The 15,545-nt window shown below is 61.3% G+C and overlaps 1 protein-coding gene across 5 annotated transcripts in view; it reads left to right on the top strand.

Annotated features, from left to right (window-relative positions):
* Positions 1 to 10,960, top strand: part of LOC123589132 (serine/arginine repetitive matrix protein 1-like) — a 56,365-nt gene extending 45,405 nt beyond the window's left edge. For 2 of the 5 annotated variants that reach the window (XM_045460796.1, XM_045460794.1), the window contains 4 exons: positions 5,421 to 7,854; positions 8,273 to 8,392; positions 9,368 to 10,378; positions 10,705 to 10,960. In XM_045460796.1, coding sequence (XP_045316752.1) covers positions 5,468 to 6,499 — 1,032 coding nt within the window. In that variant the 5' untranslated portion in view covers positions 5,421 to 5,467 and the 3' untranslated portion in view covers positions 6,500 to 7,854; positions 8,273 to 8,392; positions 9,368 to 10,378; positions 10,705 to 10,960. Of the gene's footprint in view, positions 1 to 5,420; positions 7,855 to 8,272; positions 8,393 to 8,476; positions 8,557 to 9,367; positions 10,379 to 10,704 lie in introns of all 5 variants that reach the window. The other 3 variants (XR_006708176.1, XM_045460795.1, XM_045460797.1) reach the window with 3 other exon arrangements.
* Positions 10,961 to 15,545: the final 4,585 nt, after the last annotated feature.

Genomic DNA, 15,545 nt, shown 5'->3' with positions numbered 1-15,545 from the left:
CCGTCCGTCTGCTGCCGAGCCGGGGCCTCTCCTGAAAGGGGGGTGCTCCCTCCTGCCCAGGTCCGTGGGCCTGCTCTGCCCGCTGTCCCCACCGTGGTGGCACCGTGTGTGTCCAGGGCAAGGCTCAGCCACTCTGACTGCGTTGGGAGCTGGAATCCAGTTAAGGACAATGAGCTCCCTCCCAGGCTCAGGACTGGAAACCACAGGGCAGGGCAAAGCCGGGACTTGAGCCCCCGTTGACGTGGGGCCCGTCAGCGCTTCAGCGTCTGTGTCTGCGAACGGGGACTATTTCTCCCCCTGGGGCGGCCCTCATGTCAGTGCCCGGGCTGCACCTGAAGCATGGTAAGTGCTCAAAAACGATGACTCTTCGTTTGTTTGTGTCTGGGGTTTTCTTCGTCGTCCATGACGTTTGCGGCCGTCTGAGATGGCTTCCAACCTTGGGAACCAGACTGAATACTTACCGAGCTGAGAAATGTCCCTCTGACCCTGACTTGCCGAGGGTCCTCGTTAGGAATGGGTGATGGCTTTTGTCAGATGCACTTTCTGTGTAGTTTGATAGGGTCACGTTATCTTTCTTTTCGGCTTGTTGACGTGGCGAATCCTTTCTCTGATTTCTAAGCGTTGAACTAGCCGGGAGAACTTGGGATGAACCCCTCTTGGTCGTGTATAGCATTCATTCTATGCCTCATTTGACTTGGTTTGCTTATATTTTGCAGTGGATTTTTGCAATGTGTTCAGGAGAGATAGCACTTAATAGTGGTTTTTGTTTTTTTGGTTTTTTTTGTCTTTGTCTAGTGTTGGTATCAGGATAACACCAGCTTCATAACATAGGTTGAAGAGCCTTTTTCTTCTTCCTCCATGTTCTAGAAGAAATTGTGTAAACTTGTGCTGCTCTTTCTTTCTTTCTTTCTTTCTTTTGTATTTTATTTTATTTAAGTTTACTTATTTTGAGAGAGAGAGGGAGAGACGGGGGGGGGGGGGAAGGACAGAGAGGGAGGGAGACACAGAATCGGAAGCAGGCTCCAGGCTCCGAGCTGTCAGCACAGAGCCCGACGCGGGGCTCGAACCCACGAACCTTGAGATCATGACCTGAGCTGAAGTCGGAAGCTCCACCGGCTGAGCCACCCAGGCGCCCCTCTTTCTTTAAATGTGTAGTAGAATTCTCCAGTAGAATCATCAGATCCAGGAGATGCCTGTCTTACGAGCTTTTGAACTATGGATCCAGTCTCCCTCGGTTATGGGACTGCTGGATTCACCTCTTCCGTCTCGGTTGAGTATTGATGCTTAGCGCTTATCGATGGTCTGCTCCTTCTGGGGTGCAGAACTCACGAGCAGCGACTCACCGCCCTCTATTGTCCTGGCGAGGCTGTGGGAGCCAGTGACGGGCCCTGGCCGACCCGGGAGCGGAGGCTCTGTCCCGTCTCTTCCATTTCTGTCAGCTTCCCCGTCTTCCTCGCTGACCTCCGCCCCACCCCGTGGCTGGTCTTGCGCCTCTGACTGTCCTCGTGTCCGGCTTCTTGCAGCGGGGTCCGCGGGGGCCTGGGGATGCCGTCTGGGGGGTACGCAGCGCTGTAACTCTCCCTCCGAGCACTGCCCTGTCCAGGCCACGCACCACATGTGGTGCCTTCGTCACCGCTCACACCGTGGGTTTCTGTCTTTGACCAGATGTGACGAGTTTGCCCTCAGTACTCATTTGAACATCTTCTAGCTGTGCACACTTTCCGGAAACTTGTGGGCCCCTGCGATCGCTCCCCTGGCCCTGGGGGTCAGTCGGGTTTTCCTGGGTCTGCGTGCTCTCTGTGGCTCACGTGGGGCTGTTTCTGTTGACTTGTCTCCAGACGCACAGACCGTGTCCTTCTCGTCTCCTCTTTGTTGCTCAGCCCGTCTGCTGAGTTTTTGCTTCTGTTACTACGCTTCTCAGTTCTGTCGTTTCCGTTTGGTCCTTTCATATAATTTCCGTTCCTTTGCTGGGGTTTTCTATGTTTTCATTTGCTCCAGGAGGACTGGTAGGTGCTTTCCCGTAGCGTTCCCACGTGGCCACGCCGACACCCTCGCCAGAAAGTTCCGGCATCTTGTCCCTCTTGGTGTTGGTCGCAGCTACGTGTCTTCTCATCTGGGCTGTGATTCTCGGTCGTACCCTGCACGCTGTGGCCGAGTCTTTTTAAACGTTTCCCTGTAGCCTGCCGCTGCCCTGTGCAGGGTTATCACGCGGTCCGGGCCCATGCCGCGGCTGAACTTGATGACTTCTCGGTTTTCAGAGCGCTTGCGGTGTTATTCGGGTTTCCTCGGTGTATCTGGGGCCTCCGGGGCATTCTGGGCCTTCCTGAGGCGAGGGGCTTCCCCACGCCCCGCTGTGGCTCTGGGCAGGGAGCTGCCGGGCCGGTTGTTGATGTGGGGATCCCCTTGCCGGGGCCCCCTAGTGTGTCTTCGTGGGAAGGGATCTGGCCTGAGGGGACAGGGGTCTTTCCAGGGTGGGGGCACCGGGCTCCAGCTGATGTGCTATGAACACTTTGCTTCTGCTTGGACATCAGGAGGTGCCGGGCTGTGGCCCCTGGGTCCCGTTGGCGGGGCGTGGGAAGGCACCCAGGCTACACCGCCTCTCCAGTCCTGGGGTTCCTGACCACCCCGCCCAGGTCCCATCTGGAACTCTCCCTTCGTTGCCTTTTTTATTTCCTGGCTTTGCACCTGTGCTCCGTGGAAAGGAGCTGGCGGCTCTCGGGCGTCCTCTTGGGCCCACGTCTCCCCACGTCCTTCTGGAAGAGGACCCTGGCAGGTCTCTTGGCTTTGCCCTAGCACCCTCCCCTGTCAGGGTCCCTGTGCCACCGGGCCGTTCGGAGGCAAGGTCCATGAGTGCTCAAGGCCTGAAAAGCACGGGAGGCTGGGGGGCCCCGAGAGGTGGCCTCTGATGCCATCTACCCGGTTCCTTCAAACCTTGTCCTCCCGTGACTTGCACGTCTCACGGGAAGCTCCCGGGGTGGGAACCACGGCAGCTCTGAGCCGAGGAGGTGGCCACAGGTCACTCTGAGCTGGAGAGGAGTGAGGAGAGGCCTCCTGCTGCCCGGGGAAGCCTGGCCTTCATTCGGCTCGGTGGGTGGTGCAAAGGGGGGCGGGGGGGGGGGCAAGGAGAACTTGGAGGGTCCACATGGGGGTTGGAGGTTCCAGTGTAGCGAGTGTAGCCGGATGCTGGGATGGGCTCTGCATGGAGCAGCCCCCGCCTTCCTGCCTGTGCTGCCCTCCCGTGGCCCAGAGCCCCCGCCTCCCCAGGGGCTGAGGGAACCCCCTGTAGGGCTGTGGAGGTTAACACCCCACGAGCCATGTTGCTAGTGGGCCCGGGGACACGGGTGACTTCCTCTCTACCTGGCCGCAGGTGAGGCCAGGGCTCCGACGGGGCTGATGACAGGCTGTTTTCTGGGGAAGCTGTTTCTCACCCAGGAACCAGCCACCTGTCTCTCCTCCTCCCCTTGTCTTGCTGCCCTGGGGCTGTGCCCACAATAAAGCTTGTGCCTGTGGGCTTTGCCCTGAGATCTGCGTTCCGGGAAAGCCGGGTTCCTCTGGCCTGTCTCGGTCTTCCTAAGGCTGGGGCGTCCTGAGAAACAGAAGCCCCCCCCCCCCAGCCCCCCACCTTGCTGCCTTTGCACCATCAGATTCATGTGTTCGAGCCCTAACCTCAGTGCCTCAGAACGTGGCCTTATTTGTAAATAAGGTCATTGCAGATGTGATTAGTGAAGACAAGGTCATGCTGGAGTGGGGTGGGTCCTAGTTCAACATGACCGTGTCCCCATAAAAGGGGGATTTGGACACAGACGTGCATGCAGGGAGAGCGCAGTGTGATGAAGGGCGAAGGGGTCAGGAGGAGGCGTCCCCAGCCGAGGAAGCCTAAGGACGGCGAAGCCTGGGGGGTGAGGGGAGTGGCCTGGAACAGCTTCTCCCTCAGAGCCTCCGGGAGGAGCCCGGCCTCCATTGGGGACCCCCCCCCTCCCAGAGCTGGGAGGGTGTGCATTTCTGTTGTCACAGCCACCCCAGGACATGATGTGGGCTTCTCATGTCACGTAGACCCCAGCTCCCTGCTCTCAAGGCAGGCCTGGCACCACAGTGCCAGGACGGGGGCCTGGGGGGCCTCTCACCGAGGGCTGAAGGGCCTTGAACTGACATCCAGTGCCTGGAAAGCCACTCGTGGCAGCTTGGTCAGAAACTCGCTCAGAGGCTGGCCTGTGGGGCACATCCCCACCCAACACCTCCCGCGGGTCCCAAGACGCTGTGACTTACCCCGAGGACGGCGTCTCACCCACGCTTTCTGACGATGCTTGTTTCTGTGCAGCATCCATGACCCAGGCTGCCAGCCAGCAGGGAGGTGCCACCCGCAGGGCTTGGGGCTCCTGCAGGGTCGCCGGCCTGGCCTCCACTTCCTCTGCCCTCGGCAGTAGCCGGGGCAGCGTGGGACCCACGCGCCCTCCCCCGACGTGGTGGCCGGGGAGGAGGCTGCATCTCCTGGAGCCCAGGCTCCCGCCCAAGTCTTCACTTTGCCAGGAACTAGAGCCAGGTCTTGGGTGGGTCACTTTCCCTCAACTTCACAGACCAGGAAAGTCAAGTTCAAAGGGTACCGCCCCAAGCCCCGGGGCTGCGGCCAGAGCGATGACCGCCTTTGGGCACCTCCTCTTCAAGGGGTGGCTGTTACCACGTGACAGATTAGGGACCGGCTCAGAGGTGCCAGCACAGGACAGGGCAGGTGACGGCAGGGACATGAGCAGAACCAAGCAAGAACCATCTGTGGCACGAGTCCGCCCATGCAGAGGTCCTGTGGGTCCCCTTGGGGCCCTTCCCGGCCCCGGCCCAGTGTCCCTGCACCTGAGGGAGGGCAGGGACAGTCGGCCTCATCACCTGTGCTGTCTGGTGGGCTTCCAGGAGGCGGAGTCTCCCCTGAGGCCCAGTTTGTAGTGTCCAGTGGCTGGGCTAGGGGCGCAGACTGGGGCAGCGGCCTCGGTCAGTGGAACCAGAGCCTGCCCGAGGCTTCATTGCAAATGGACGTTCTCCCCGTGGCCAAGGCCCCACGGGCGGCCCACGCGGAGACCTTGGGGAAGGGGCCTGCGTGGCCGGGGTCGGGGACTCGCACGGGGGCTGGCCAAGGGCTTGCTGTTTCAGAAATGGACATCCGCCTCAGGCTTGGGGTCCTGGTGGAGGGAGGGAGGCCTGGACTGGTGGGGAGGTAGGGGGCTTCTGTCTCCCAGCCGTGCCATTTCAGGATGGGTGTGGGGACCTCACAGAGGCCTCGCGGGGGCCGCGTGGGACCCCGGAGTCGCTCTTCTTGTCCCCACAAAGCATGTTGGTGTCTTACCCTGGTGCATTCTTATGGATTTCTTGACTGGAACATAAACGGTCGTAATGACGGTAATTTGTGCTGTTTGTTATCTCTCCCGTTCCAGGCAGTGTGCACGCCCTTGCTAATTTTACCTGATGAATTTACAAGGTGATGTTGTTATCCACCCATTTCCCAGATGAAAAACTGAGGCTCAGAGAAGGTGAGTCACTGGCCCCACATCTCAGACCCAGTGCGTCTTTGACTCTCAGAAGAGCTGTTAGCGGTCTGCTGAACGCGGCCTGCACTGGGTGCCCTTGTGGTGGGAGAGGGGCTGGGAGCCTTCCTCTGACTGTGGTGAGCCCCTCCCCGGACCCCCTTTTCCTCTGCCTCTGCTGGAGGTGGAGGCCGAACCCCACCCCCTGGCCCACGTGGACCGAGGGCCGCACGCCCACGATCCCCGCGGAGCCGGGACATCGGAGGAGGCCCGGTCGGTCCACTCTGGCCCCTTCGGGACTGCTCTGGGCCTCACTCTCCTTATCCAGGCCGACCGTGGTGCTGGGTCAGAGATGGCCCCCAGCCCCTCCTGTGACGAGGTGGGGGGGAACCCGACTTGGAGCCCCACCAGCTTCATCTCTGCACAGGCAAGGGCCTCCTCCCTCGTCCTGGCCCTTCCCTGCCCCCAGAAAGCCTGAGAGACCATCCTGGTCAGGCCATCTGTTTCCTGCCCCTTCGGGAAGGCCGTCCCGCCCAGGCCTTGGCAGCAGAAGTCCCGCATCTCCTGTCCCCACGCCCCTCCGTGCCCGGGGTCCTGGCCCTGGGATGGCTGGCTTAGTGCGACCACGGCCCGGCTGCCTGTTGGGCTCCCGCAGCCCCTCCGGCGGGGCCTCCGCCCTTTTGGCGTCTGTCTCCTGCCCCTGCCCTCCTGGCCCATTGTCTTTCCCCAGAAGCAGGGTGTGGGGCAGTCCGGGAGCCCGGGACCATTCCTTTTCCTGCTGTGGAGCCAGTGACAATGATGTCCCACACCCCGCCCCTGTGCACAGGGGCCACGAGCTTTCCCTGTCCGGGGGTCTCAGCCCGTACTCGGAGGAGGGGCCCCATGCAGAGCTTCCCTCAGACGCAGGCCTCGTGCCCCCAGCCCGGAACTGGCTCCTCTTGGGCAATATTCCGAACATCGGTTTGCAAGGACTTTCCCTTCAGAGGTGAAAAGCCCTCACCTGGGCTGAGCTCCAGATTCAGAGCCCCTCTCGGGGCAAAGCCAGGGAACCTGTCGATTCTGCGTGGACGCTGCCAGCCTCCGACCCTCTCGACACAGCGGGCTTGGATCTGTGAGCTGTGTGGTTCTGTTCTCCTCGGGGGGCCGCCTTCCTGCATTCATCCTGCAGACACCTACTGGGACGTGGACCTGCTCGGCCCGGGAACAGACAGGGGCAGTGCCCGAACCCACAATGCGCCTGGGCCCGCGGGCATCTGATCCCAGCCCAACAAACAACCAGCGCGGAGATGGGGACGCACGTTGCTCGAGGCCGTGTCTGCTGGGCTGAGTGAAGGGAGCGCAGACGTGAACCAGGCCACGGTGGCCGGGGTGGGGGCGCGTGGCCACGGACTGGGTCAGCACAGGCCAACAGAGCTGCTCGTGATGATGGATGTCGCGCATCCACGCTGTGACCCGAGAGCCCTGGAAACCGGCTTTCTAGTTTCCCTGATTTGTAATTACCTTAAATTTCGCTAGGATCGCGCGGCCGGCAGCCGTTGTGTTGGGCAGCGCCGTCCGAGGCAGGGATGGCCACGTGCCTGTCCCCTGGGGCTGGAGGCCGCTCACGTGTCTGAGAAGCCAGAGGAGGACAGTCAGAGGCACAGCGGGCAGCGAGGCGCAAGAGGGTGGTTCTTTTCGATTCTAGATGACGCGTTTCCGGGTTTTTTCAGCCCCGGGAGCTGCGGGTCAGTTGTAGTATGCAATCCCGAGTGAGGACGAGAGTTGCCCAGCCCACCCTGGGCTTGCACCCTCGCTCCCCTTAGCGGAGGACGTCAGGGGGCAGCTGCGAAGGGGCAGCTGCTCCTGATGTCCCAGAAGGCAGGTGCGTTAGTGAGGCTCCCCAGAGAAACGAACCACAAGGTTCCTGCGAAGCCCTTCCGCTCCATCCAGACTTCCTGACTCAGTCCACCGGTCCCAGTGTTCACCTCATCCAGAAACATCGTCACGGACACGCCCAGAGCGGTGCTTGACCTGATGCCTGGGCCGCCTCTGGCCGGTCAAGTTGACGCACAGAATTACCCATCATAGCAGGTGCCTCGTCCTGCCCTAAACATGCGCAGGACGCCGTGGGTGTTAGTCAAGGAGCCGTCTCTGTCCGCAGCCCCCGCGACCCAGGCCCTGGGTGTCAGCTCTGCAACTCCGCTTTGGCCGTGCCTGATCCGGGAGAGACCACCGACCGGAGACGCCGCCTTCAGAGGCTGCCTGGAGCCCCGTGGCCGGTGCAACCAGGCTTCTAGCAATGAGCCGGACAGTCAGAACTTCTCTCTGTCACGGGGCTGGGACTCAGGAACTTGCAGAATCACTAGTGAGTAGAGTCGGTGTACGGTCAGGGCCTCACTTAAGCCTGACACACAAGGGAGCAGAAGCCAAGGCTGGAGGGAGCTGGGTGTGCAGACCAAGGCGGGGGGTCTGAGCGGCCTGGCGGCCCCTCGAGTGAGGGGTGCTGCTCTCAGCTGCTTCCGATGCTGTCCTCCAGCATCAGCACTGACCTGACCTTAGACTTCCCTTTTCCCATGATAATACAACCAGCGTGAGCCGACACAGAGCCCGGCATGGAGGGGACACAAAGTGAAACAAAGGTCGGCTAGGGTCAGTGCTGGGGGCGGGGGGGGGGGGGGTAGGACCAGACCCACAGAGGCCAGTCACAGGGTGCCCTTGGCCAGGCTGGAGGACACTGACCTGACTTATGTCCACCGTCCCCACCGTGGACCCCTCTTCTGCAGCCTGGCCTGTCTGCACCATAGCCTCGTCTCTCCAGGGAGGAGGGCACCACTGACCATCTCTGTTTGCCACAGAATTAAGAGGATGAGGACCGTTTTTGCCGGGGCTGTCTCCAGTATCGGGTGAGGACTTGTGTTGTAATTATTAGCAGCAGAAAATGCTGCGCTCAACCCCCCAAATCATCCTGCCTTCTACTCCTCATGTAGAAACTCCCCTGGTGTCTTGCATGGATATGGACAAAACGTGGGCACACGGAAAATACTCCTGAACGGACTGAAAGTTTCCAGTTGCGTTTGTCTCCACATTTTCTAAAGTTTGCTACACTACCGGGTTATCTATCGTTCCATCCATCCCTCCGTCCACTCACCCACTCACCCACTCATCCATCCATCCACCCATCCATCTGTCCGTCCGTCCATCCATCCGTCCATCCATCCATCCACCCACCCATCCATTTATACAGCCCCTAGGAAGCACCTAAGTCTACTATTGCTGATGAGATGATCCTTATAACAGGCTATTGACCCACTGCTCAGGCATGGAAGCTGAGGCTCAGAAAGGGGAAGGGATTTGACAACGTTTACACAGGTCTTCACAGGCTCTATGCACCGTCCACTCTTGCTGGGAGCGTTGGCACCAACCCCGTCTCCTTCTGCTGTTTCATTGTTGCCTGGGGCCGAACCTTGTGTCCCAGGCCCTCCAAGCAGAAGATGTGTCCCTCCGTTCCCACACCTCAAGCCCTGGGCTGGCACAGAGCAGACATGACACTATAAGGACCCCTTCTCCCGTGCCCCCCCTCCCCCAACCTGCAGCAGTGAGACAGTGGAGAGCAGATGTGGAGCCAGGGATTCCCAGGACGTGTCAGGAGGGGCGGTGGGGGGGGGGGGGGCTGTGAGTGGGAGGTGGTGGCAGAGGCCGCTGTGGCTGGCGTGTCCCAACCTGGGCCGTACAGCCGCCCTCAACTCCAACAAGCGGCCGCCTGCCTGCAGCCCTCCTTCCTTCCTTCAGGATGCCTGAGCCCAGCCCGCAGGGCCCCTCCCCACGCCTCCCTGCCCCGAAGCTGCCGCCCACCTGCCTCTCTTGCCTTTCCTTTCCAGCTGGAGAAGAAGCAAACTTCCTTCTCGAGAAGCCGACAGCCACCAGCCAGGGCAGAGCCTGACTGCCAGCAGCCTGCAGGGCCCCCCCGTGCCTGAGGGCTTTCTAGACCCTGCAGCTCCTCTTTGGGGGCTGTCTTCCCCCCGGCCTCTGGGGTCCCCATCACCCTCTGCAAATTGCGCTGCGTCTCCCACCGCTTGTGACTCCACAGTCCCTCCCCTGGGTCTGTGCTCCACGGTCCCCATGCTCGCGGGCCACCCTTCCCTCTGCCCAGTGAGCTCCTCCCCATCCTGCCAGGCTCCTGCGGAGACGTTCGGACTCACATCAGCAGGCAGTGGGGAGCAGGGGGAGGGCGTGGGCCCAGGAGAGGGAGGCGATAGGAGTCAGAACCAGCCCTGCTGGCCCCTCACGTGATGACTCTTGGGGGGTGCTGGTCTGCCCCCTCCCCGTCGGGCCCCCACACCAGAGAGACCACCTCTGCTCTCCCCCCAGGCTGGGCCCACCCAGAGTTCCAAGGCCCGGGACCTGCTCCTCACACGGCCTCTGGCTCTCTGCTCGGCCGCGGTTTTCCCACGGCCCCGGCAGCAAGTCAAGCCATGGGCGCGGAAAGCCTCCGTGACCTTCAAGTGAACGTTCACATCTTAGCCCGAGACGTCCCGTTATCTTCATTCTTTTAGCTTTCCATACTTTTCAGGGGTTGCTTGCCCTGGTGCCTCCTACTGGGCTGTCCTCGTTTTCTCCATCTGTAAAACAGGCAAGTGCTGATGCCCCCCGCCAGGCTCCATGCAGGGCTCACTTCGAGGACTCACCCCCGCCTGGTCTCACGTACCTCGGGGTTATCGCTTTCTGAGCTCTGACCTCGCCAATCAGAGGGCTGGAACCCACCACCTTCAAATGGAAACGGACCTTGGGGTTTGGACCCTCAGGGCCAGTGCAGTCGAGGGCCCCCCTAGGGTCACCCAGCTGCCGGGCCGAGGGACGGCACAGTCAAGCTTCCTGCTGGAGGCCGTTCGGTGAGAGCTGGGCTGCTCTCCCAGGCCACCGGGAGACTTTTGGGAGGGCAGCATCCCGGTTGGTGTTGGTGCAGACTCCGGTGGGGTCCGTCTGCGGGATCCCTGTCCCTATGGCCCTCCCTGTGGGCCTCCCTGGAAGCTCCGTACCCCTGGGCCCGCCCTGCAGCCATACCCCAGTCTCTTCCAGCCGGAGGGAGCCAGGAGGGGCTGCCGTGGGCCCATCTGATGATGAGCTGCATGGAGGGCGGGCTCGGTGAGTCAAGTGGCAGGGTCCCCACACCCTTCCCACGCACCCTATTTACTCACCCATCCCTTGTGCATTCCAGCAGGCATAAGGCAGACGGTCCTTGTCTCCCTGAAATGAACAACTCTGGTCGGCGTGACGAATCTGGAGGCCAGACGAGATTGTCACTGCAGCTGGGTCCGTGTGACGCCTCCCTGTCCTGTCCGTGTCCCAGCCCCATCACTGTACATCCAGGGCCCCCCCACAGCGGAGGCTCGGTCCCCACCTGCCCCTCCGGCCAGCCTTAGCATGTGGGGGTCGGGGCGAAAACAGAAGCCTGAACCCCGAGTCGGGGTCATTTGTTTCCACGCCTTCCTGGTGCAGCAGAGCACGCGTCCCACAGCAGAACCGTGTCTCTTTCTGCCTGTGGGTCCTCAGCAGCTGGCGCAGACGTCCTTTGAGGCAGGCGTGGACGCGTGAATGAATGAGTGTGTGAATGAGTGAATGATCATCAAGAGACCAAGGGACCTGAGATCCTTCTGGTCTCAAGGGGCCAGGAAAGCATCATCAAACAGCCCAGCGTGAGAGCAGGTGGGAAGTTGTAGGAACTGTAGAAGTTCAGCGGAAATGTGCGCGTGAGGGAGCCGTGACCTGAAGGGAGACGCGGCACAGAGTCCTGGCTTCCTGAGACAGGAGGGTCGTTGTGGAGGCCCCGGGGCTGCCCCATCCCAGGAGGAGGCAGAGCCCCTGAGCGAGCAGCCCGGAGCCAGGCCTTCGTGGAGAAAGAAGGTGCTCCGGGCCCCGAGACCCCAGCAGAGGTGCCCCGGGAGAGCGTCCCATTCCCGCGTCCGCTGTCTCGCTCGTGCCACCGTTCCTGCATCTGGCATCCACCCGTCCCAGAGCCCGGGGCCCTCAAGCGTCAGGAAAACCCGGCTGGAACTATTTCTTGGTATATATAGGTTTTGGAAAGTATATTCACAATTGCCGCGCTTGGGCACACAAGCAGAGTGCTTCCTCGGAAGCTGAAGGTGAGACGCACCTCAGCCACGAAGACGCAGCGAGGGGGGGCAGCCGGGCGGCCCAGGAATTTGACCTCCTCCTTCCCCCGGACATGCCCTGGCTGCCGCCGCAGGTGACATCGGGGCCTCTCTGGCCCCCGTGTCCAGGCTTGCCTGCACGCACAGTTGCAGAGTCTGGGGAAACGGTGTTGTGGGGGACAGAGGCCCCCCGGGGTCTGAGGCCCGGACAGGCCAACGGAGTTTTCACGGTGCCAAATGCAGATCAAAGACGCGGGCAAGCCCACGAGTTTGCGGTCCCCACAACAAAGCCTGGCGGGGACGCCTCAGCTGGAGGCACAGGGCTCGCGGCCGTGGCTGTCCTGCCGCAGGACCGCCGGTCACCCATGAGGCGGCAGATTAGGAAGTTCCTCTTCTGTTTTTACTGCAAAGTTTGCCCTGGCAAAGGGTGTTTGCTTTGGGAACGTTTTCTTGGCTGCACGTGAAAGGGTGGTCGGGCCGGGGTGGGACGTCCACAGCCCTTGGAGATGCTGCTACGGGGTCCAAGCTGCATCGTCGCCTGTTTTTAGTACTTGGGTGAACCGTTGCAGAGCTGGTGGGGGCGGGGCGCTGGTCTGCTGAGCTGACGACAGCTTCCAGGACAAGTAGCATTGGTGGTCTCTCTGGGCCCCCCACCAAGCCCCCGGCCGAGGAGGATCCGGAGGCAGGTTGGGAGAGGGCCGCTAAGAAGAGAGGCGGATGGACCGGCACCCCCAGGCCTGTGAGTCTCGGTCGGGGCTGGGTTGGGCCGACAGGCGGGCCCCGCTGTCCCCTCGTGTCCCCAGCGACAGCTCAGGGCTCATTTCTGGCAGAACCGCCCCAGGGGCCACCTGCTCCCAGGCCCAGCCCAAGAGATGGTTCAGCTCATCTGCCTGGTCGGCAAGGGTCTCGTGGGCGGGCTCCTCCCTCACCGACCTCCGGGCCTCCAAGCCTCTGTGGCCCGGCTGGGGTCTTCCGAAAAGGACGAGTGGGGGTCGCCCGCCACGTCCCCAGATCCACCTCCCTCCTGGTGCGTGGGCAAGGGTGCAGATAAGTGGGCTTCTCCCACCAACACGGGGCTGGGTTGGTTCCACCATCCCGGAGGGCCGTGCCTGTCCACCCTCATGGTGTCTGTGGGTATTTCGGCACCCTAAGCGTGTGCCGCACCCCAAGTGTGCCAGGCAATCGCTGTTCCGGTGACGGTGAGAAATACGACACAGATTAACAGCTCACCGACAGGGGGCTAAGCAGGTCGTGGTAAAGGAAGGGGAGCCACACGGAACAGAACCTTCATCGCATCGGCTTGTTTGTGCAAAGCCTGCCCTTTGCGGTGCGTGTGATCGCACAGCACGGAGGGTAGGTGCCTGACACGCGTCCCCCGTCGCTTCACGCGCCAGTGATAGTCTGGCTATCAAATCCCAGGGGACGTGATTTCCTTCAAAATTCTGGATTCTTCATTTGACTTGCAGCGCACCCCCCCCCCCCCCCGACCGTGTTGTGGGAAAGCCCGAAGCTGCTTCCTTAGCCCTCCTGTGACAGGACTGGGTCCCAGGCCGTCTTTTCCCACAGCTCTGGGTCCAGCTGTGACCGCTGCCCTGGGGCATCCTGCTGTCCCCGGCCAGCAGGCCTGGAAGTTTCTGAATTGTCTCTTCAACGATTTCCTTCCCTCCGTGTTCTCCATTCCCTTTTTAAAAGTCCTATTAGGGTGTTGAGCCACCAACCTGGTCACCCACAGGTTAAAAACTCTCTTTTCTCTAGTTTGCTGTCACTTTGTCCTTTGGCTTTGCTTTCTGGAAGATTTCTTCGACCTCGTTGTGCAGATTTTTTTTTTTTTTTTAGTAGGCTTCATGCCCAGCGTGGAGCCCAACCTGGGGTTTGAACTCATGACCCTGAGATCAATGCCTGAGCTGAGATCAAGAGTCGGACACTTAACCGACTGAGCCACCAGGCGTCCCCTGATCTGGTTTACTATTGAATTTTTTATTTCTAAGAGCTTGTCTTTGTTCTCTGGGCTTCCTTCAAAGAGCCCGGTGCTGTGTTTCAGCTTCGACCCCGCTGCTGGATGCACGCAGGGTATCTGTGCTGCCCTCTCCTTTGATGAGCGTCTCCCCCACCCCACACCCTGGTCTCGCCCGGCAGGCGGGTTCTCTCTGTGTCTGTTTGGGTCTGTGTTTCACACAACCTGTTTCCTGCGACAGCTGGCTGACTGTGCTGCGAGCCTCCGTGGGTTGATCAGGCCAGGCCATTTCACCAGGACCCCTGAGGCCGCATCCGCCCTGGGGGTCAGTTTTCCGGAAGACTCCCCCCTCACACACCCACCCGCAGCATCTCCCCTTCGTCCTCAGGGCTCCTGGCATCCCAGACCGGGGGTCTCTGAGTAAGCCCCCCGAATCCTGCTGGGTCGGTGGGGGGCAGTCATGGGGATGCAGAGTAGGGGGTGCTCACGGGGGGTCCCTCCACCTGCTCTCCTGCCCTCGTCACCCCCATGGCTCGAGACGCCTGGTGCCACCACCCCTGGCTCCCCCTGGGTCCTTCATGCAGCCTCCCCCTAGTGTCAGCCCCCCATTTCCACCTTCCTCTGGGCTGTGGCCCCAGCCAGCCATGGGCTCCCTGCAGAAATTCCCCCCAAACTCCATTTTGGGCCTGGGACAAATGTCCATCTTCCCCCACCCCCCCAACCCGTGTGTGTGTGTGTGTGTGTGTGTGTGTGTGTGTGTGTGAGAGAGAGAGGAGGGGGCTCTGCCCCCCCCTTTTGTGTGAATGTGGGTGACAAAGGGAGAAGCCACAGTTTGTGTCCTGCCCCTGCTTCCTCCCTGGAACCAACATTCCTTTTCAAAACGTTTTCTCGAAAACAAAGAGTCTATTTATGCCATGTTCCATCAAAGGGGGGTGGGCTTGGTGTCCAGGTGGGCCTGGGCTGCATCCAGGCCCAGCAGCTTTATAACCTGGGTGACCTTGGCCACCCCTTTGCCTCTCGGAACCCTGTCTCCTTATCTGTTTAATGGGAGCAGAATTCCCACCTGGCAGGGCTATTGTGGGGCAAAGTGCCCGCCGAGGGCTTGGTGCACAGCTGGCGCGGCCGTGAGAGCCGGCTTTGTGTCCTTGTTTGTGTAGGTGTCTTATCTCCCTCTGGCCAAGCGAGGCCGGCCGCTGGGCTCACCTCGCCACCAGCCCGCAGGGCCACGGACGCCGCCGACTGGGGCGCAGGGTTTCTGCTCCGGGGACTGGCGCGCGGGTGCGGGCTGGGTCCCCAGGAATGCGATCAATCTCCCGGCCCCAGGGCTGATCTCCCACCGCTGATAGGCCACCTGCAGCCTGGAGAGGCCACCCCAGGGGCTGGGCTGTCAGCACCAGCGGGGGCCGCCTGTCCCCGCAAGACCAGACATGTGCCCCGAGCCGCATCCGGGATTCGGCAAGAGCGGCTTCCTCGCGGCTGCAGCCCGTGTCTCCTCTTGTCCAGGAATGTCCTGCCGTCCTCCCTCCCGCCCAAGCCGCCTGTTCCCAGGCCCCTCTGCCATTCGCGTCCTCACTTCAGGCTCCACAGGTTTGGGCCAATCACACGTTTCCGACCCATAGACCCGAGAATCCGGAGGAGAACTGGGTGTCGCCAAACGGTGGGGGTGGGTTTGGGGGACTCTTCCTTGGGGTCCTCCCTGGGGGGGGCGTGAATCTGGGTTCAGGGTTTGTAGGGGGAGCAGTGCCTGTGGATTCAGAAATCGTGTCCCAACTGAATAAAACAACCTGTCACTCAGCTACCGGGTGGAATTCAGGACATTTGTCCCAGGACCCAAATGGAGTTTTGGGGGGAATTTCTGAGGGGAGCCACGGGTTTGGGACACGTGCTTGGGCCCCAGGGGGAGGCTGCCAGTTGTGGTGACCGTGTGGGTCACCACATCCCTGCAGCTGAGAT

This window comes from Leopardus geoffroyi, chromosome E3 (genome assembly GCF_018350155.1).
Source record: "Leopardus geoffroyi isolate Oge1 chromosome E3, O.geoffroyi_Oge1_pat1.0, whole genome shotgun sequence".
NCBI lineage: Eukaryota > Metazoa > Chordata > Mammalia > Carnivora > Felidae > Leopardus > Leopardus geoffroyi.
Note: the sequence above shows the minus strand (reverse complement) of the source record. Positions and strands in the feature narration are given on the sequence as shown.